The sequence below is a fragment of the Maniola hyperantus genome, chromosome 1 (assembly GCF_902806685.2).
Source record: "Maniola hyperantus chromosome 1, iAphHyp1.2, whole genome shotgun sequence".
In the NCBI taxonomy this organism is placed as follows: Eukaryota; Metazoa; Arthropoda; class Insecta; order Lepidoptera; family Nymphalidae; genus Maniola; species Maniola hyperantus.
This window is the reverse complement of record NC_048536.1, coordinates 4,256,694-4,279,755: the sequence shown is the minus strand read 5'-3', so window position 1 is coordinate 4,279,755 and position 23,062 is coordinate 4,256,694. Positions and strand designations below refer to the sequence as shown.

The window sequence follows — 23,062 nt, the reverse complement described above, 5'->3', positions numbered from 1 at the left end:
CAAGGCAACTTTTTTGTCATATTACTTCAGCTACTAGTAGGTATGGTAATTTATTGATCTACTATAAATTTATAGTTTAAGTTAGTCCGACTCTAACTTGACCCGTTTTTTGTTTAGCTAAGTATTACATTAAGCTATAAAGGCTTTGTTTAATAGTCTATAATTGGTCGACCTAACATGATTTTATTGGCATTGTCCCGGTGAGTTACCATGAAAAGTCGATTGAAAAATTGACTTTCCATGACCGAATTCTGACAGATAGACGGACGAACGAACGGACGGACAGTGCTGGCTTAGTAATAAGGTCCCGTAGGCATCCTTCAGGTACGGAACACTAAAAATGATGTCATAAACATCCTTCGTTGATGTCTTCATTGAAGTCCAAAACATGACTTTTCCTCAAATTGGGATTCTTTTTCTTTAGTCGGAGAAGAAAACGCCCACTTTGAAAAATCTGGTGCCCTACACTGACAGTCTTATAACATAATATTAAATTTTCAGCCATAAAAAGCACCTTTGCTGAGCATTTATTTACTTGAATTGACGAATGAACACGAGGTTTTTTTGTATACACATCAGTCAATAGAAATATCTTATTTCACTTAGATTTTTTTTTCATTTTGTTACCTCCCAATGCGAATTATAAATCAAAGATAATAGTGATGTATATTTGAAAAAAAAATTCAAATATTGCTTTGAATAAAACTCGATTGTGAATAATGTTCGAGTTTTTACATTAGTAGCACTTTTTCTCGCCTGAGGTCAATAAATAAATAAATCTCAACGCTGCCGTGTTTTAGCTTTTTTTTAAGGATTAATAACGCTATCGTAATTATGTGAGTTGGCATCGAAAACAAACCGCAATCTTGTGGTCCGCCATTATGGTTTATGGGTCAATTATAGGCGTTATAATTATAATGTACCCCGATGTTTAGGGCCTTTATAATGTTTAGGCTAGTAATACACTAGCGCTATTTATTACTGATAAGTTATGTTTTTATTTTACTTTTTGAACCCGGATCTTTTGACTGAGTGGCATGCAGGTCATAGAGGCATATGAAAGCACTGCTTACCCTAATGTAGGTACCTATTATGTCTGTAAATAAGTAGGTACCTAACCCCAACGGCACAGGCTGTGCGTTGAAAGATCAGTGAGGCAGAATAAGTATTTTTATTATGTACTATAGATTTGCCCGGTATGCCTATGCCTAATTTATATAAATTACGACCTATCGATACCGTTCGTTATGACAAGATTGTGTGTGTGTCTGTTTACAAAGTTTTAACGTCTAAACTGTTGAATCGATTTTGACTACATTTAGATACTGAACTAATATGTAGGTCACATTTCGGAAATGCATAAAGGTCACTTTTTTTAATAGCGAAAGTCCGTCATTTACCTATATGCGTTTATCCAAGTTGTCTGCGCTAAGTAAAAAATAATAATTTAGCTCTTCCTAATAACTTTTTCTAGTAGGCATTAAGAAAAGAATAAAAACATGTTGTTATGATGAGAATACTTAACATAAAACAGTATGTAGGTAGGTGCGCAATTTGTTTCGTGTTAACTAATGTTTTCCACGCATATAATATTTCGCGATCAACGTGAACAAAATCGATCTTATCTTGCTTGCATCTTAATTCGCTGCAAAATGTGAGAATCGCATTAATCTTGACTGAGTACCAGGAATCCGGACATAATGATAATGGGTATTGACTGCGCTGTTTTCAAAATATTTCATCAAAAAAAGAAAAAATATCATCGAAGACGAAGGCACAGTTTAAAACTAAAATACAATAAAAACATAACAGCGCCATCTGTTTTAACTTTAACACAACGCCATCCATTGGAATGTCTTTGAACTAACTAGTTAGTACTTAGGTACTCACCAAATTGTATTCAGGGAGGTACTTTTTACTAGTTGATTTTAAGCTAATGCAACAGATGTCACTGTTTTAAACAAATGAAGTGCGATGAAGATTTTCTTTAATTTTTTTTAAAATTTTATTTCTTTAAACCTTTTTTAACAATCTTATTGAACTCAGTCGATACGGCTTGCGAAAATAGCTGGAAATGTGGAATTAGGCTCACTATCTCTGTGGGCTCTGCCTATTATAATATTCTGAGCATAGAGATAGTAGCCAAGATTCTGAGGCTCTACCAATTTTGACCTGGATTACTCGTACCAAGTCAAGTCAACGAGCTTCTAAATCATAGATTAATTTTGGTCTCGCTACGATGTTCTAAATATTATATTGATGGTAGATAATTATAAGATAAAAAATAAAAATTTGCAATAATTAAGTAACAAGTATTTATATTTTGTTTTAATATGTATACTCGACTACATTAATACTTGATGATTAAAAAACTGTACGATAAGTACCAGCTCAGAGCTTGTCTATATTATGTCTTCTAACATTAAATATGTATTTTTTGTAAAAACTATAATTATCATATGAAGAAAAAATTCTGAATAATTTAATTTAATTTTGACTATCTCAGATTGTACCCCCATTTATCACAGCTTCGGTAATTCCTACCAAAAATGCCAGTTCTGTTTTTTAAGTCAAGCCAAACATTGGAAAAAATTCCGTAGGTACTAAGTACCTACAGTGTACCGTGTATAAGTACCTACCGCAAAGCCGCAATCTCGCTTTATTTACACGTATAAAAGTCAACTTCTTCCACACAAGTATCACATTTAACGAAACAGCAATCCACCATTTTGCATCTGCACCTAGAAGTTATTGTCTTCTGACCCACAACAAATCCTCGTCCGCAGCACAAAGTTGCACAGTTATGTCTATCCTTACAAATCCTTCCCTTTGTACTAACGCATAAGTTTGGCGTCTTTTGCAAATAAACCAAATTTTTCTTGTCCTTCTTCATTTTCCTCCTCACTTTCGGCGAAACGGCTCTTTTTGAAGTATAATTCACTAACTTCTTCCTAATCGCATGGTGATAATGCTTCTTTAACAAACCCATAGCTGAATTAAAGGGCCCTAACTTTTTCCAACAAGTTTTCGTAGTACACGACCCGGAAAATCCATGGCATTTGCAAACCTCTTTTAATTGCTCACCTATAGAGTCAATACCAATATTCACATCTTGCTTTAGTATATCCGCAATTTGGTCATTCCCTGCGTTCTTCCATTCGAGAAAATTCTTCGCGAACCTTTTCCCGAACCTAAAGTCGTCACCGCAACCCCCTTTCATTTGCCAATTAGAGGCATTTTTGAAACTGCCTAAACATGAACATCTGGAGAGTTCACCAGAGGCACAGCCTCTTGCAACTGCATGAGTGACCGACGCTGCTATAAGGGCGTGAATAAACGCAGTCTCTCTGTATATCTTCTTGAATATGCCCCTTTTAGCCTTCCTGTTAAAGACTAGAGAACAGTTCCATCTGTCATATTGGAAAGTCTCCTCACAAGCTGTGATAGCTTGCTGTTTGGCAGTGACTAGTATGTTTGGAAGACCAGGTTCCCTCTTGCACATTTTTGACTGTTTCTTCGACGATGTAATGACTTTGCACGTTGCGGGGTGTATGACTTCAGACCTATCGGCAAATAAAGCTTCTACTGTCTTTTCTAAAACTGGTCGGGACCTGTAAAGATTGACTTTTATTCATATGAGTTCCTTAACGACTTCAAAAGCTACATTCATAATTTAATAGTTTCAAATACATCCATCAAGTCTATTGTTAATTGCAGCTAGCTCTGTAAAGTGAGGTGCTGAACTATTAAAACTTATTCGGGCCATCCTACCATAGAAGGAAGGTAGGTTGTTCTATGTATAACATATATTTACAGACGTAGCAGTCAGAAAGCTCTGCAGTTATACACAGTACAGTACACGACTGGTCTTTATAGCAGTAATAGATAATATTGAAGGAATACAACTTTTTAAACGAGAATCAAACAAAATAAATGCACTTCGTTTATTTAGTCACTCACCCTTCAACATTTTTCAAAGCCAATATGGAAACGGTAAAATATATCAACAGAGTGAAAACACTAGATTTAAACATGATTGCACAAATACAGATTTAAAGAGCCCCATGCAAGTTCTCATGATGACGTTCTTGAATGCAATTTTCAAATGAGCTCAGAGTTAACAAAGGCAAAGGTGTAGTAGATAATGAGTTTATCGAATTAGGTGCGACCCCACCAAAAAAGGTATAAGCAAACTTAGAAATCAGTGTAAATACATTAGTCCGTGTCATAGAGCAAATAATTGACTCCTTACTTCAATGAAGTGAACGGTATCCCGGCTAGGGTTGTCTTCCTAAGCTTTTAATGTTATAAAGGCGAAAGTTTGAATGTATGTGAGTGTGTTAGTGTGTGTGTGTGTGTGTGTGTGTGTGTGTGTGTGTGTGTGTGTGTGTGTGTGTGTGTGTGTGTGTGTGTGTGTGTGTGTGTGTGTGTGTGTGTTACTCTTTCACGCAAAAACTACTGGACGGATTTGGCTGGGGATAGAGATAGCTCGGATTAACACATACGGTATCTAGGCAATTTATCCCGTAAAAAAATGGTCCCCGCGGGGACAGCTTACAAAAAAAGAGAACTTAAATTAATGTAGTTACTATATTTCGTAAAATTCCGTTGCCGCATAAACACATGGGCCGTGAAAAGCTAGCAGACAGACAGACACACTTTCGCATTTATAATATTATTTAAAAATAGATCTAACTGAGACTATTTGGACATCCCTAAAACTGTAACTTATCTTTGTCACCGATAACAAAGAATAGGTTAGTTATATTCTACCTGTTGTCTGTAGTTACCTAGTAAGTTTCCATCTTTTATTTCTACTTAGACAACTTCCATGTCATTGCAAACTTATAACTATGGTAATTAGTAAAATTACAAGGCTGAATTCTGCTGCGCTTTGATAACGCTGAAAAAGTAACAGAAAGACAAAAAGACAAAAGACTTTCGCATTTAAAATCCACTCGGTGGATTCACAATTCGGTCGGAGATCTGCCTCGTGGCGTTCTACCCTCTATGTTCCCAACATCTAAGAATGTGGATAACAGTAACACCATGGAATTAGGATGTACCTATCTACTTCGATACTTCTACCTACTTACTAGGTAATCACTAGTACCTATTTGTTTAGTTTAAAAGTTTTTATATTAATTTTTAGATGAAGCTATAACTCGTAACAACAGTACCCGTAGTACAAGATTTTACGTCTCACCAAACCAAACCAAATTCGAGAGTCGAAATACTTCCGCGTTACAGTAAACTGGATCTTAAATGCCTTGTTTTAAAGCTCAAGTTTGTCTACACTTCTACAGCCAGCGCTCCAAGCGGAAACATTGCGAAATTAAAATCAGTGGCATTGAATATTTGACTTCAATTCAAGGCTGTTTAGGTCCATTTTACTGTAACGCGGAAGTATTTCGACTCTCGAATTTGGTTTGGTTTGGTGAGACGTAAAATCTTGTACTACGGGTACAGAAACGAAAATGGATATATATACCTTCATTAGGTATAGTAGGTGCCTACTACAATATCTAAGATGGATGGCAGCAGTCAGAAAAAAAAAATGATCTATCACTTGATCACGCCCAATCGCGGCTAAAAGAAGCCAGTGTAATGTATCGTGATAATATAATCCTATCTACTCTAGCCCTAGATATTTTTCATGTAATACAAATCTTTTATGAAATATTCTCGCAATTTCAGTATTGAAATAGAAGTATATTAATTTGTTGCCTTTTAGATTTGGAGGTGTAATTTATGTGAATAGTAAGCGGTTTTTTTATTCAGATAGTCAGCCCTTGACTGCAATCTCACCTGGTGGTAAGTGATGATGCAGTCAAAGATGAAAGCGGGTTGAAGGGGTGTGGCAGTTTTTACTAAACCCATGCCTCTTTGGTTTCTACACGGCATCATACCGGACCGGTACGCTTAATCGCTTGGCGGCACGGCTTTGCCAGTAGGGTGGAAACTAGCCACGGCCGAAGCCTCCCACCAGACCAGAAATTCAGAAATTATGAAATTCCAAACCGTTGCCAGAAATTGAACACGGGACCGCCCACTAATAAGACCATAGTGCTTACCACTGCGCCAGGGACGTCGTCAAGCCAACTTAGCCCACCAGAATTTTAATCTCTACCTATTCTATCAGTATTCTAATCCCATAAATTCCCAAAATAATAGAGGGATGTGTAGACTAATTATGCAAAACGCATATTCGTCGATTGTTAAGCAACGTTGACCGAAGTCGGTAACTGGACGGGTGACCGACTTCGTTCGAACTTGGCCTTTTCGTTCGGCCTCAGAAAATCTCAGTTATTACCACTAACATCTGATAATCTCGTTCTCGTAGTCGAGTTAAACCTGGGTGGACATATGAAAGGAGCTGGGATCCCACCCATTATTATCCCCAGAAAACGAAAGATAGAAAGGAATCACAAACCTCAGCAATGAGGAATACGATGCAGAAAAAGTAATTTCCAAACTGCCACTACCAGGTTTTAACCCGGGACTTTTGTGATTACAGCACCACTGCGCCAGGGAGGTATCCAATAAATACAGTATAATGAATTCCGATTGATGTCTGAATGAATACATTAATTGCTTGATACCCCAGTACTGTTTGCGTTGTCCGCGCTATTTGCAGACTTTGTAGAATCGCGTAGGGATCAAACACTCAAACGCTTCGGTGGAGAGCATGAATGTATCCAAATGAGAGGGAAATACGAATTAAGGGATATGAAAGTAAGAATATAATTATAAATGCGAAAGTGTGTCTGTCTGTCCGTCAGTCTGTATGTAACAAGATGATTGAAAATAAACGTTTTATTTATTTATTTATTATTTTTAATGTGACAGGTTTTGAAGTAGGTACTTTGCTACACCAAAATCTAAAACTCATCATTTCAATTTAAAAGAGCGGAATCCAAATTGGATGTTTTAGCACATCGATTGCAACATGGCTGGAACGGATCGATAGGGAGCGGCGCGCGTCACGTGCTCCCACTTTACTGTAGGGATAGTAGTACTTAGTACCACTTACTTCGAACATCTCGCCAACGTAGATCGAAACACTGCTAAGGCAATACGTGAATGCGTCCCAAAAACGGTGTTGAGACACATTTCGGATGCTCAAAGAATCAAAGTTTTGGCCTCAAAAACTACAAATTTGTTTATTTGTTTTTTAATATTATAAAAATTTAAAATATTCTTTAGTGAATTACATTACTAGAGCCCAAACATGATTGGCACAATTTGACTCGATACAAAATATCGCGAAGTTTCCCCAAAATACGCATTTTTACACGACCATTAGGAGAAAAACCAGTTTATTCGATTGATATAAAACCAATTGCAACAAAATTTCGTATTTACGTTCAACGTTTAATACACTAAGTGATAGCGGTATTACTTTATGGTATAACAGAGCACAGAATTTAATAGAAGAAGCATTATAAAAAGCGTGCAATTTCGTTCGGGCGGCCCAGACTTTTCGATACATTCGCCTTTGCGATCCCATTTCGCCTTCAGTTAGAGTAATATGAACCAAAAGTTACGCGATAGTACGGATCCCTTCATGTGCTAGTTTGACTCAAACTTGAAAGGTTTTTTCAGGAGTAATGACTTTCTGTTTACGATGGTTTCGTTTGGGGCGATAACGGTAGATGTTTCAATGAATCTATATCTTAAAACAATCATTACGTTCATTTTACACTAACTTTATAGTGTTTCGACATTCTATCAAGGTGGACTTACAAACTCGTACTAACCCCACTGGCTTAAGCTAGCTTTTTTACTTGACAAGATCATGCTTCAATACAGCTTCAACCTATTCAGGGTCTTTGTGAAATGAGTATAAAACCCTCTACCAGTATAAAATCTTTCTCTCTCTCTGCGTTCGAGCCTTCATATCTGAAGGTCATGACCCGTTTCTACTTTTTTTATTCCATTACAAGTTAGCCCTTGACTGCAATCTCACCTGGTGGTAAGTGATGATGCAGTGTAAGATTGGAAGCGGGCTAACTTGGAAAGGGCGTTGCAGTTTTTATTACACCCATATACCCCTTATCGGCTTCTACACGGTATAGTAACAGAACACTAAATCGATTGGCGGCATACGGCTTTGCCAATATAGTTGTAACTAGTCATGGCCGTAGCCTCCGACCAGACCAGACTAGAAACATTTTAGAGATCACTAGCTGGACAACACAAATTTTAAACTCCTATTTCACTCCCTTATCCTTTCTTAGCGGATGCCTACATCGTTAATAGCTATCTGCATGCCAAATTTCAGCCCGATCCGTCCAGTAGTTTTAGCTGTGCTTTGATAGATCAGTCAGTCAGTCAGTTAGTCAGTCACCTTTTCCTTTTATATATTTAAATAAATTCCCAAATAGCCCCTGCCGGGAATCGAAGGTGGGATCTCCCATGTATAAAACCACAGCGCTCCCTACTACGCCAGGAAGGTCATCAAAATTAATCACATAATGGTGATTTTCTCGGAGTTTTTATGCAGTGGAATTTTAGATATCCGTCCAAATACACCTCAATTAAAATACGTGACTTTGACACGTAGTTTTGATAAGTAGTAGGTTCATTCTGAGAGGAGATCCGTGCTCAGTAGTGAGCCGGCGATGGGTTGATCACGATGAGGTATACCTATTATTATGTTCGTAATAAGAACCGAGACCGACGCGACGGCTTAACGTGTTCTCCGAGACACGGAAGATAATAGGAAGGATAATGAAAAAAGTTTTCCTTTTGATCAAACAACTTGTTTTGCTTGTTAACAACATAGACCCTGTCCATTTATTAACATTTTCTTTTTCTATTATTAGGTTAAGTATCCGAAGGGTGCCAACGAGACCCTATTTCTAAGACTCCGCTGTCTGTATGTCAGCGGGCTGTATCTCGTGAACCGTAATAGGTTGAGAGTAGAAATTTTCACAGAATGTATATTTCTATTGCCGCTATAACAACAACAAAAAATAAAAATATCAAAATGATTGCCATGCATATTAAAAAAAGGGTAATTTTTTGTACGATGGTAAGGAACCCTTCGTGAGCGAGTTCGACTCGCACTTGACCAATTTTTAATTTTTCGCACTAATCTAAATATATAAAACGAAAAGGTGACTGACTGACTGATCTATCAACGTCTTCCGATCACAGAAAAAAAAGTGGATATATCTATCGCCCGATTCGCGCCTCGCCGAAACTCCGCTCAATTCTATCTGATCGAAGATCAACGTACAGCTCAAACTACTGGACGGATCGGGCTGAAATTTGGCATGCAAGGATTTTTGAAAACTCAAACCCTAAGGGCGTAAAATAGAGGTTCAAAATTTGTGTAGTTCACGCGGACGAAGTCGCGGGCATAAGAATAGAAATATATATAAATAAGCAAAGAAATAGTTTCCCTTACTGAATATCGCTGAATTTAGTATAGTAATCCGAACGTTTATAATCGCTGCTGAAATCATTCTGCGTTTCCCGTATTGTTTTTGTAGACCGTCTACGCCCGGTCAATGACCGCTGGCATAGCGCCAACTGTGCTACGCTGCTACGAACAGACATATCACAATAACTTTATTTATTACATAATATTGTCATGTTTACGAGTGACTAGTTCGTTGCCAGATTGTTGCAATTTTTTCAGTTTAAATTCTGTAATTTTTACACAAAAATCCGACAAATAATATGCAATTTAAATGCTAAAGCTCTCAGGATTCTATTAATACCTAATTCATCTTCATTTATTCAAGCCGATATAAACATTTAACAAATATCTAAATTGGCTATAGTATACCGAGTTAAACATTTAGGTCTAGTTGCATAACGGGCGGCTAAAGTTACTGTTAAACTTTGATTACCAATAAAAGGCAAAATGGATTGCACGAGTCAGTATTCATATTTTTATGATTAAGGTTTAAAATATAATTTTGGTCCAAAGCTAGCAAAACCGGACGTAGCCAAACTATTTTTCTTTTAATGACGGTCAAAGTTTAACGGTAACCGTAACCTAACGTTAACCACCTGTCATGCAACTAGACAGTCCCCGCACTAACCCGGTGCGGGCGAGCGCGGGTGACGTGCGGGTGTGCGGGGACTCCCCGCGCCTCACACCTCACTCCACTTTTTCGCCTTAAATCAGCCCTGCCGCAGTGTCGTGAGTAGGCGGCCCTACATATAAATTAATATAGGTATATTTCAGCACAGATTGTAATTTGTCACCGAGGTCACACTCTCAATGTCATTATATCTCGCGTTCCACACGTGTGGGCGACTTGTAGCTTCAAACAGATTCTCGTTTTTGCCTCTGACGCATAAATCTCGGTAGGTATTTCTATGTAGCGTACCTATCACATGAAAAACCGGCCAAGTGCGAGTCAGGCTTGCGCAACGAGGGTTCCGTATTACAGTCGTATTTTTTCGACATTTTGCACGATAATTCAAAAACTATGATGCATAAAAATAAATAAAAATCTATTTTAGAATGCACAAGTGAAGCCCTTTCATATGATACCCCACTTGATATAGTTATCTTACTTCAAAATTGAAAATACTGATTATTAGTTCATGACCACAATTTTTTTTTGGTGTGATATAACCATAAATTCACGGTTTCAGATTTTTCCCCTAATGCCAGCTATAACACCTACCTGTCTGCCAAATTTCATGATTCTAGGTCAACGGGAAGTACCCTGTAGGTTTCTTGACAGACTGGCAGACAGATAGACAACAAAGTGATCCTATAAGGGTTCCGTTTTTCCTTTTGAGCTACGGAACCCTAAAAAGGAAAAGCAGACTTAAATCTCGATTTTACCGCTTAGCTACCTCGCACATCTCTGGTAGGAATTCAGCTTAAGACTTAAGAGTTACCCCGGTCTCAGAAGGGTGTAGAGAATATTAATTAACTCACCTTGATAAACTAATGTGAACTTCTCGAACTATGCAAATTAAATGTAACAAGAACAAAGACAAACAGAAGCGTAGTTGATCCACTTAGAACTCGAAAGGAAACCATCAAAGGAAAACTAAACTCAAACTTAAGATTTAAGATTCAAAAGCACATTGCAAAAGTTTTTTTGAATAAAAATAAAGCCTAAGTAAGTATTCTAATTATTTTCTATTCAAAACTACGAGTGTCTATTACGTAATACGGACCTTTATGCAAAAGTGTGTTTGTTTGTTGGTTTTTCAATGATGCCGCAACGGAGCAACGGATCAACGTGATTGCACCGAAATAGTTAAAAGCCTGGAGAGTGACATAGCTAGGTATGCCTCGCGGATTTAAGATCGATATTAATTTAATAAAATAAAAATTCGCATTAAAAATTTAAGATCGATACAACATTGTTGGCACGACCGCAATAAAAGTAAGTACTTCGTGATCTTCATGGTATGAAGCTATTGGGCCCACAGGTGTGTGCGTCTGGGTCGTTTGGCTAGACAGGCAATGCCCTGCCCCTAAAGCGAAGCTACGGTAACTGGTAATACAAATCTCCACAATACAGTCAATACAAGTTAATTTTGATGCTCCGCCGCAATAATCTAGCAAGACCATAACTACGAACTGTTAGGAGGTCCGCTTCGACAGTCTTTTGAAAAAAAAAAACCACAAGAAATGTCCAACGAATTTAATTTGGAAATTCACACACACGGAACTTTTACTTCACGCGAATACAGTAGTTTCAATGTTAACTATTCAATATGGAAATGTGGACTGCTTCGCTGCCTCGCGGGTTGTTCGCTTTATATAAATTGAAATGCTGAAGCAGCGAATTAGCACGTCATGTTAAAATTATTAATTTATAACAGAACGCTATGAACCGTTATTGTATTTCACACTACATATAAATTATGTAATAATCCGGTCAAAATAGACATTCAATGTTACTATAATTCGCATAGGGCTAAAGATTGAAACGAATGTTGGGAACACCAATATATATACATGAAATTGTGAAAAGTCCCCATTGATTTAGATTGATATTCCCAACATTCGTACATTTTTTAGAGTAAGCTGGGAACGCTTATATTGATCCGAATTAAATTGATTATAATTTATATCTCGTAGTTTGAAATAAGCTTTATAAATAAACTTTAATTTAAACTATCGTAAAATATAAATACTTAGGTAGGTATATGTTAAAAAATCAATAACACAATAACAAAAACCGAATAGCTTTTTTTTTTTTTTTTTTAAATCTTTTATTAACAGGCTTTTACATTTATGTATGTCAGCCTCGAATAGCTTAAAATCTAGTAAATTTTTGCAAGAACATCTTTTATAGCTTAGTTAATAGATAATAATTAGTGAGAGAAATATGAAAAACGTCTTTTTCCGACAGCAAATGGATGCTGTCTCCAGCGTGGCGTAGTGGAAACAGTTTCCAACAACAAAAACATGACACTATTGGTCTGCATGCCATGAATTACGTCGATAGTGCCCGCGATGAAGACCAGCAGGAATCGTCCAGAGATGATTTGAAGACACCTTCCTTCAGCCTCAAGTCAGTCAAATGAACAGGGCTTTAAATTTGAGTATCCCGGGCGGATATGAACTGTGAAACTACATAGGTACTCGTATAGATACTCCAATATTAAAGGGAATTTGAACCTGCGGGGCGATTGTCTAAAACCTGCATCAATCATTATTACAATCTCAATTGTTCTGATTGGCTGAATTTGTGCGAATCTTGTTGCAACAATGCATTGTGGCCAATAGTGAGCGAGCATTAACCAATCAGAGATGATTGCGATCGTGACATTGTAGCTGTCAAACAACCGCGGTAGGGCCACAGCTTAAACATAAATATTTATGAGTTTATTAATGTAAATTGTAAAGATACTCATTCACTGACTTGCAGAAGTTAATTTCAGGATATATGGGTTGGGTATCTAATATCCTTCAACTTAATAAGTCCTTATCCCTTTCGAGGTGTTCCGATTAGTTGCAACCTTTGTTTAATGCTTCTAATTAGGTACCACGCAACATAGCATATCGATACAAAGCTTTGCAGAAGTTAATTTAAGAGGGATTTGTGAATCTACAGTATCTAGATAGCAACATCTAGTTTATTGGATACTTTTTATTTCAAGATAAATTATCTTTGATAACTTCATGTTTCAGTGGTGTACGCTACGGCTTTATAAGTGGGAGGTCCAAAGTTCGATACCCAGCAGGGTCAATTTGGGGAATTTATAATTTCCGATATTGTCACTAGTCTAATCTAGCGGGAAACTCCGGCCGTGGCTAATTAGGTACTAGCCAGTAACCCTATTTCGGTACGATGCCGTGAAGAAACCGATAATGATAAGTATTTAATGAAAAACTGCCATATGCCTTCCAAGTTAGCCTATACTCTCATCCTAGACTGCACCGCTTACCATAAAGATTGCAGTCACGGGCTTACTCGTAATAAAGTAAAAACTAAGTCTGGAGCTATTTATTAAATGTACAATCAGTACCTACCCTTATTATCAGTACCCTTACCTACCCCACGCCGCAACATAGATCGATTGAGTTTTTGCAAAAATAAAATTAAAGACGTGGAGAATATCATAGGCTACTTTGATCCCGAAAAATCAAAGAGTTTTCACGGGATTTTTAAAAACTAAAATGCACGCGAGTTGTTGTTTGTGGGCATCAGCTAGTTTGGTCATAAGTAAATGTGCTTAGTGGATCGGTACAACAAAGTCAACAAAGTTGTGATCCTCATGGTTAAAAGCTATAAAGGTCCACAGGTGTGCGTCTGGCTAGACGGGCAATGCCCTGCCCCCAAAGCGAAGCTATGATATTATAGTAGTAAGCAGTTAGTACAAATCTCTACAATAGCTGTTAAGTTAACCATTGTAATCGTACCTCGCAAGTTATAAATTGGGGTAAGATCGGTTCAGTGTCTAATTTAACAACATAGTGTGGCAAAGTGGCTTGTACACAAGCTCTAAACTAAATTGACAGATCTTAATATAGTGCTATCCTTTTTCACAGAAAGCATAATGAAAGGGATAACACTCCTATTATTTTAGTTTAGTTTAGAGATGGTGTACAACAGAATTAGCTACATTATAATAATTTTTGTTCAAATCCATTCTCCTGCTCCGAACAAAACTCTCACTCATAGTATCTACCTCCTTACAGCCTTTAGACCGTTTTGAAAATCCCATAAACTGGTCTAGCTTTGGATCAAACCTGTGACCTCTTGAGTATAACTAGCTGCTATATGCCGCTAGCTGGCGGTGTGCCATAAATATCAAGTTATTACAAGGTAGGTAATAGGTAGGTATACATACTTACAGAGAAAAAAATATTGTTATCCTCATTATTCCTGTTTGCGGAAATATTGTTGGGAACAAAAGTATAACTAGACTTCTAGAGAAACTCATCAAAACAGCTTCAACTAGATATACCGGCCAAGTTATGTGCAATGCTCATTATCATCACCATTCAAATATAACTTTTATCACGTTAAAGTAAAGTCGTATAGAAATTTGGAATTCGCGTGAACTATTTTCGATTCCATCCCAAACACAGAACGACACGGTGTTAAAATTAAGATTGAATTCGCTTCGTGCGATATTGTGGCTAATTCCTTTGTACACAATCCCTAAACTAAACTAAAATATCACGTCTAAATCTATTGCTATCCCTTTCATAATTTTGCTTGCGGAAAAGGAAAGCACTAGCTTTAGACCTGTTAATTTAGTTTAGTTTAGAGATTGTGTACTAGAGAATCGGCCCCATTGTTGTGTTGTATAGATGGAAAGCGATGTAAGGGTAGCCACGCATGCGCAAGTTCGAGAACAAACATTCCCCTCCTAAATACAGACGTTGTTCGGCAGATACACACGCCGCAGGCTTTTCTATACCTGCGCGTTTCTCATAGATTAAACTAGGTTTTAATTTAGACAAATATATGTATGAAATCCTTAGTTTTATGGTGTTATAGACAATTTTTCCCCTGGTTCTTTATTTGTTTAGTGAAATATGTTGATGAAATGGACTGTTTAATACAATACTGATTTATTTATGTGATAAATAAGTGATACAAGCATAGTTTAAAGTCGGTGTTGAGGCTGCTGTAAAACAGAATCGTCGATTGATTTTGGTAAGCGAACTTTAAGTAATTTTCTCATTATTGTATGGAGTATATAATGCAGGTTTGCATTTTATCATGTACCTACTCGATGATGCCCGTGACTTCGTCCGCGTGGATTAAGGTTTTTTAAAATCCCATGGGAACTCTTTAATTTTCCGGGATAAAAAGTAGCCTATGTCCTTCCCCGGGGTATTAGCTAACTCTGTACCAAATTGCATCAAAATCGGTTAAACGGTTGAGCCGTGAAAAGCTAGCAGACAGACAGACAGACAGACACACAGACAGACACACTTTCGCATTTATAATATTAGTATGAAAGTATGGATGTATGAATGCATGTTGATATGGTTGGGAAAAAATAACACAACTGAAGATATCTTTCTTTCTTCTAATATCATTGCCTACAGTACGCGGCAGAAAGTAATATACATCGGTTATTAGAACGACATTTCGGCTTTGTAGAGCGTTGTCTCTGTCACTCATACCTATATGACGTTTTGTCGGTCTCAACGACAGAGAAAATGCTCTACAAATTAGCTGTCTCCTTCTAAAAGTCGATGTACATTACTTTCTGCCTCGTACTGTACATAATGTAGGTACCTACCTACTCAGCTTGAAGGCCCAATATTATTTACCAACCCTCGGCTACGAATTACAAAATAGCTATCTGGTTTAGGTTCAGACTTCAAAGCTGTATTAAAATATTATGAATACAAACCTTTTTCGTTGGATATGTAGACAACCCTTTCACTCTTTACATAAATTATGTACAAAACATGTACAAAACAGTCGGACTGAGTCCGCTATGTACAAAGAGGTTGAGTTTTTAATATTGCACGAACAACAAATGTGTACCTAGGTACATAGGGCTCACAATAACACCAAGAATTGGACTTTCGCGTTAGTAGGTTACGTTTCTTTGTTCATATCTGCCCGGTTTCGTTTGGTGTATGTGTCCGACTGCATACCTGAGAGTTCTCAAAGGTGTGTGAAGTCCGCCAATCTACACTATGCCAACGTGGCGAACTATGGTCATCTGTTTACTCAGAGGTAATCCTTAATTTAGGCATTCCGAACCAGTGGTAGATGCATCCGACTATTCGTAAGTACTTGTAAAAGTTTATACGAATAAAAAAGATTTTTATTTTCATTTTATTTATTTTTATTTTCTCTTGATATAATTTCGGCTATGGCGGCCTATTTTATCAGTAAATACGCAGGTCTCTATATATAATAGAGCCTCTATATAATAGAGCCGATGGAATGGCAATTCGATAAACTAGAGTAAGATCCGGCGGAAAACCAACGACTTTACGAGCTCGAGCTCTTATTCAATTTCCGGCGGACAGACAGACAGACAGACAGCAAAGTGACATTAATAGGGCTCCGTTTTTAGGGTTCCGTACCTCAAAGGGAAAAACGGAACCCTTTTAGGATCACTTTGTTGTCTGTCGGTCTGTCAAGAAACCTACAGGGTACTTCCCGTTGACCTTGAATCATAAAATTTGGCAGGTAGGTAGATCTCATAGCAGACATTCGGGGAAAATCTGAAAACCGTGAATTTGTGGTTATATCACACAAAAAAAATTAATTTGTGGTCATGAACAAATATTGCTATTTTCAACTTTCGAAGTAAGATAACTATATCAAGTGGGGTATCATATGAAAGGGCTTCACTTGTGCATTCTAAAACAGATTTTTTTTTTCATTTTTATGCATAATAGTTTTTGATTTATCGTGCAAAAAGTCGAAAAAATACGACTGCAGTACGGAACCCTCAGTGCGCGAGTCTGACTCGCACTAGACCGGTTTTATCCTTTGGGCACGGAACCCTAAAAAGCCATAGACGTCAATAATTTCCACATTTCCGAGTAAAATAGGTGAGTGTACATCACAGTCCCGACCTTCGTCCCAACAGCCTCAACGTGGAAGCCGGAGAAATGCTGAAGCCTTAACAGAAACTACAGTTTAATGCCAACAGGTAATGTGACCTTCGATCAGGCGATTCAAGAGCTATGTGCATTAAATTTATTGTTTATAGATTGTTTTTGTTATAATATTTATTATTTATTGTGTATATTTCTACGGCTATACTCACGTATCCAGTCGACGTTAGCCCGACTAGCTTGTACGCGCGGCGCGCAGTCTTAAACGCGACGCGTGCGCGTACTGACCTCCTTGATATGTAAATGGGACCCCGGATGGGTTCGAAACTATTCGGGCTAACGTCGACTGGATACGTGAGTATAGCCGTAGAAATATCCATATACTGATATTATAAATGTGAAAGTGTGTCTGTCCGTCTGTCTATCTGTCTGTCTGGCTGTCTGTTTGTCTGCGTTGAACGGTTGAGTCGTGAAAAGCTATCACGACTCAACCGTTCAACCGATTTTTACGAAATTTGGTACAGAGATAGCTTGCATCCCGGGTAAGGACATAGGCTACTTTTTGTCCCGGAAAATTGAAGAGTGCCCACAGGATTTTTAAAAACCTAAATCCCCGCGGACGAAGTCGCGGGAATCATAAAGTTATTTTTGTTGTCAGTAAAAAGAGCTAGATTTTATAAATTAACCAGCTGATCTCCGCGGCTTCACCCGCGTGGATTTAGGTTTTTAAAAATCCCGTATCACCAAGATTTACAACATGAGGTTATTCAAGGGGCGGACCAACAAATTCCTGAACGGCCGGCCGGCAACTCATCGGCAGTTGCTGGTGCTGCAAATGTTCATGGGCGGCGGTAATCACTTAACATCAGGTGACCCGCCCGCGCGTTTGCTCGCTATTTCTATTTAAAAAAAATAGGTAAATATAAGTAAAAGATACAGTGGAACCCTGAAAATTTACCTAATTGGAAAAATTACTCTCACTAAAGAAAAAGGCGAAGAGACTTTAAACGATAGACTTTCCTTTCAACATCCTTTCGCCCGAAATTTTCTCTTAACTGAATTTTATATTTTTCGTTTTTTGAGGCTTGATAGAAATTAAACCCGATATCTTTGTGTTCTAAATCAAAGCCTTTACTTATTAACTCAAAGGTACCTTCGTAACTAACTTTATGATAATTTAGCTAAAATGTTAGTGGGCGTTGAGACCTTCCATAGACTGTAATGAATATTGTACTGCTTAATAAGTTAGATTATAATAGACAAGATAATGCCCGCAACTTCATTCTCTTAGATTTACTTGTAGTTTTTTTTAAATCCTGTAGGAAGTGTTTGATTTCCCAGCATAAAAAAATAGTCTACTCGTATGTCCGTTTTCGGGATGCAAGCTATATTATCTGAGCCTTTCGTCAAAATCGGTAAAACGAATGGACCGTGAAAAGTTTATAGACAGACACACTCTTGCATTAATAATAATAATATGATGAATGCTCCCGACTTCGTCCGCGTGAATTTAGGTTTTTAAAAATCCCTTTGAAACTCTTTGATTTTCCGAAATAAAAAGTACACTATGTCCGTCTTTTTTTTATTTAGATACAGTTAACCCTTGACTGCAATCTCACTCGCAATAGTGGTAAGTGACGATGCAGTCTAAGATGGAAGTGGGCTAACCTGGAAGGGGTATGGCAGTTTTTAACCCATACCTTTTTCTACACGACATCGTACCGGAACGCTGAAACGCTTGGCAGCACGGCTCTGCCGGTAGGGTGGTAACTACTAGCCACGGCCGAAGCCTCCTACCATACCAGACCAAAAATTTAGAAATTATAAAATTCCAATTCCTACCAGAATCCGGGACCTCCCACTAATAAAACCACAGCGCCAGAGAGGTCGTCAAAAATCTCGTTTCCGGGATGCAAGATGTCTCTGAACTAAATTTCATTACAAAACGGTCGAGCAATTAGGCTGTGAAAAGGTTAGACAGACAACCACAATTTAACCTTTATAGATTAGTGTGGACAAGAGTTACTCACAGGCTACATAGAGAGCTTTTCATGAAGAAAATTTACTTGGTGATAAGGCCGCCTTTCGTAAATAAGTTATATTATTATAGTGGGTGGGTTTACCCTTGAAAATACAAGGGCAAGGCGTGTACGTATTTTATTACAGCGATTTTCTACATACCTTAAAATTCGTTAGCAAAATTATTTCAGCTTCAGGTGTCTGTATCGTGAAAGTCGCACGTTTGCGTACCGTATTAAAGCAAGATTAAATAATTAAATAATTTCATATTACCTGTACCCGTAGTACAAGATTTTACGTCTCACCAAACGAAACCAAATTCGAGAGTCGAAATATTTCCGCGTTACAGTAAAATGGACCTAAACAGCCTTGAATTGAAGTCAAATATTCAAATGCCACTGATTTTAATTTCACAATGTTTCCGCTTGGAGCGCTGGCTGTAGAAGTGTAGACAAACTTGAGCTTTAAAACAAGGCACTTAAGATCCAGTTTACTGTAACGCGGAAGTATTTCTACTCTCGAATTTGGCTTGGTTTGGTGAGACGTAAAATCTTGTACTACGGGTACTGCTGTTATCTTCCAATGCTGCGCTTTCTGGTGCGAAGTTTTATCATTAAACTAGCTTATGCTCGCGACTTCGTCCGCGTGTGCCACACAAATTTCAAACTCCTATTTTACCCCCTTAGGAGTTAAATCAAAAATCCTTTCTTAGCGGATGTCTAATCTGCATGCCAAATATTTTCAGCCCGATCCGTCTAGTGGTTTGAACTTAGACTTACTTTACTACCTGGACTACTAACTTAAGACCTGGAGAGTGACATTGGTACGAAGTCGCGGGCATTTGTTAGTACATAATAAATATATACATATACCTACATGTAGTATTACTTATCATAATACCATACGGGTTATTTGCCTCTAGAATATCATCTACGAAGTACGAACAGCTACAGATAGGATATAGAAACTGCCTCGTCAATCTCGCCAGTCGCCACTATACGACTACCTACAGACTAACCAAAGCCAGACTAGTTCAATCCATCGTAAGTTCTTAATCAAAAGCTCATGGAGCTTTACCGCTAAGAACCACAGTATTTAATGAGTTTCATCAGCTATAAAAGGAAGGTTTTATGACCAGTTGTTGTAAGAAGTAAAACTTGTTTTCATACCTGAATTTATATATGATACATCATTTTCTTGTCTCGTTATTTTGGTTTTTTTATATACCTATCTACTAAACTTTTAAGGTATTGACACGTTAATGATTTCACACTTTTCACAGCTCCAAGAGATTGCTATAGCGATTTCATAAATTAATTTCAACTTGCGCTCCACGCGTTGCTAAGGAAAAGAGTCTCGACAAGCAGACATACAGACATACCGACAGACAACGAAGTGATCCTTTAAGGATTTCTTTTTTAGGGTTCCGTACCTCAAAAGGAAAAACGGAACCCTTATAGGATCACTTTGTTGTCTGTCTGTCTGTCTGTCTGTCTGTCTGTCTGTCTGTCTGTCTGTCTGTCTGTCTGTCTGTCTGTCACGAAACCTACAGGGTACTTCCCGTTGACCTAGAATCATGAAATTTGGCAGGTAGGTAGATCTTATAGCTGACATTTGGGGAAAAATCTGAAAACCGTGAATTTAGTGGTTGGATCACACAAAAAAAATTAAATTGTGGTCATGAACTAATAATTAGTATTTTCAACTTTCGAAGTGAGTGACTATATCAAGTGGGGTATCATATGAAAGGTCTTCACCTGTACATTCTAAAACAGATTTTTATTTATTTTTATGCATCATAGTTTTTGAATTATCGTGCAAAATGTCGAAAAAATACGACTGTAGTACGGAACCGTCATTGCGCGAGCCTGACTCGCACTTGGCCGGTTTTTTCCTTTGGACACTATGTCCAAGAAATGCCAGATTAATTCATCGTCTAAGTAATTATATACGTTAGTTTTAGTAACAGAATCGAATGCAATCATTTTACTACGGGTTATACCTATTTTGACCAAAAATACTTTAAAATCCTGCAAGTTTGAACACCTAGTTGAATGACCGCATGAACCAGCTGATCAGAGCCGCGCGAACAGGAGCGCGCACGATCGACGCCAGCCGTCCCGTTCGCTCACAACCGCTTGCTCGGGGTGACCATGTTTTTGCGTTATAATTTCGTAAGATTTCATTAAATATTTTTGAAATTTTGTTTCAAAAATATTCGACAAGTTTCGGTTTTTGCGTATACTAAAACTAACGTTGTATTAATTAATCTACACTTGCCAATTAAGTATGTAACTAACTTTCAGTACCTACCTTTGTAACTAAATCTTATATGCTTAATATTATAAATAAAAAATAATATTGCCACTTTGCTTATTACCTACCTATTCGCACATCATTTATCTGATTGAGTTGAAACTTTGTTCAATTGTTGTTGTGACTTGCGGGAAGGTTTCTGACATAATACAAGAGGTGAGGTGTAACTTGCTTTGCAACGCGTGTTGTATCTAGTGTATGGTATAAATAGAAGTTCGATCTCTAAATGCATCCATAAATACTAATTTATGTAAATTGCGACGTGATTGAAGGACAAATCAACAATCCAGCAAATCAAGAAACAAACACACTTTCGCATCTATAATAAGGGTACTGATCCTGGTCAGTAAATTTAAAAATAGGGTAGTACAAGCAGTGGTTAACTAAAGCTGGAATTGACATATTCAAAAAGGTATTCATTTCAAACTAAGTACCTACATTTTATCAACCCACGCAAAGTTCTGTGAATGAAACTATACAGCGAGTCTATTTCCGTTCCCATTTCTAGCGGAAGTTACAATTACATTCGCCGGAGAGCTGAAATATCAAGTAGTTATGATTAAGTAGTCTTTACGTGAGATGACTTCTATTTTTTTATGGATTTTTAGAAAAAATAAGCTTTCGCGTGGATTTAGGTTTTAAAAGATCCCGTGGGAACTCTTTGATTTTCTGCGATGAAAAGTAGCCTATGTAAAAGGTATCTCTGTACAAAATTTCGTCAAAATCGGTTGGACGGATGGGCCGGGAAAGACTAGCAGACAGACAGACAGACAGACAGACACACTTTCGAGTTTATAATATTATATAGTATGGATAAAGCCAAAAGCCAAAAGCAACTCCTGAAAATTTTGTATACGAATTAAGAGCACAGTACACGGGCTTCCCGATATACCTAAAAAATGTGATATCGCGGCAAGTTGAGTTGAGATCGATGTATAGAATATAAGCCTCGTAGCGTGATACCCGTGAGATATGAGGACTTAAAGAATAATGAACATGATGAATGATAAGATAATGAATGGAAACAGCTGGTCGCGGAAATGAACTCTTAAAAACTTCTGTGAACTCGAAGGACCGTTTGAAAGTTTGTCGAGTAGCAGAGACAGCGAAAATATCTATGGTACTAACTATTTGGTACCTACTACCACATGACTCACCTCATTTGTCGTGGTGATTTATGAATCACGCTGTATACAAGAAATACATTTATTTATTTTATTTATTTATAATTTATAGCACATAACACAAAGTAGATAAACATATAGATCAAAACATACAAGGATCTTAATCTAATAGCTCATCTAATACATCTAGATCTACGTAACTGACATAGTTTGTAGCAAATATATACATCAGTAGGTATACGAAACTAACGTATCGGATAAAATACAATAACGTGTTCGAATGTGCTGTGACAGCAGTTATATAGAGCGAGTCGATTTCCGTTTTCATCTTGCGGAAGTCACGATTATTTTCGCTTCGAAGCGGAGATATCAAACTAAAAGCTGTAAAAAATTTATTATCTGTGCCAGTTAGTCAAAATAAAAGCCATTGTTATACCTATAAGTCCCGCAAACTGCTTATGCGCGTGCCCGCCATTTTAGTGACGTCAGCACTAGAGTGAAGTTTCGAGCTGATGGTATATTTTTACTTAAATATACGTTAAATGACGTAAAAATGACGTCATTTCGATGTTAATGCGACATGGTTCCAGCGCAATAGCAATTTGCGGGACTCAAATAATTC

The 23,062-nt window shown here is 37.5% G+C and overlaps 2 protein-coding genes across 11 annotated transcripts in view; one reads left to right on the top strand and one right to left on the bottom strand.

The window, feature by feature from the left end:
* Window positions 1-2,391: 2,391 nt before the first annotated feature.
* Wnt4 (Wnt oncogene analog 4) lies at window positions 2,392-4,078 on the bottom strand. Its single transcript, XM_034969639.2, has 2 exons — window positions 3,961-4,078; window positions 2,392-3,611 (listed from the first exon to the last, which is right to left on the bottom strand). The coding sequence occupies exons 1-2, from the start codon at window positions 4,032-4,034 to the stop codon at window positions 2,660-2,662; spliced, it is 1,026 nt and encodes a 341-aa protein (XP_034825530.1). The 5' UTR covers window positions 4,035-4,078; the 3' UTR covers window positions 2,392-2,659.
* Window positions 4,079-14,835: 10,757 nt separating this feature from the next.
* The window catches only part of Ndae1 (Na[+]-driven anion exchanger 1), a 30,242-nt gene continuing 22,015 nt past the window's right edge, over window positions 14,836-23,062 (top strand). For all 10 annotated transcript variants that reach the window (XM_069500502.1, XM_034983447.2, XM_069500491.1 and 7 more), the window contains exon 1: window positions 14,836-15,104. The gene's annotated coding sequence lies outside the window, so the exon portion shown is untranslated. The remainder of the gene's footprint in view (window positions 15,105-23,062) is intronic.

Excerpts from the sequence above, each read along its gene's own strand:
- Wnt4 (XM_034969639.2), bottom strand. The coding sequence starts at position 4,034 with ATGTTTAAATCTAGTGTTTTCACTCTGTTGATATATTTTACCGTTTCC. Across the intron at positions 3,612-3,960 it reads GCTTTGAAAAATGTTGAAGG|GTCCCGACCAGTTTTAGAAA; the intron begins GTGAGTGACTAA and ends CAATCTTTACAG.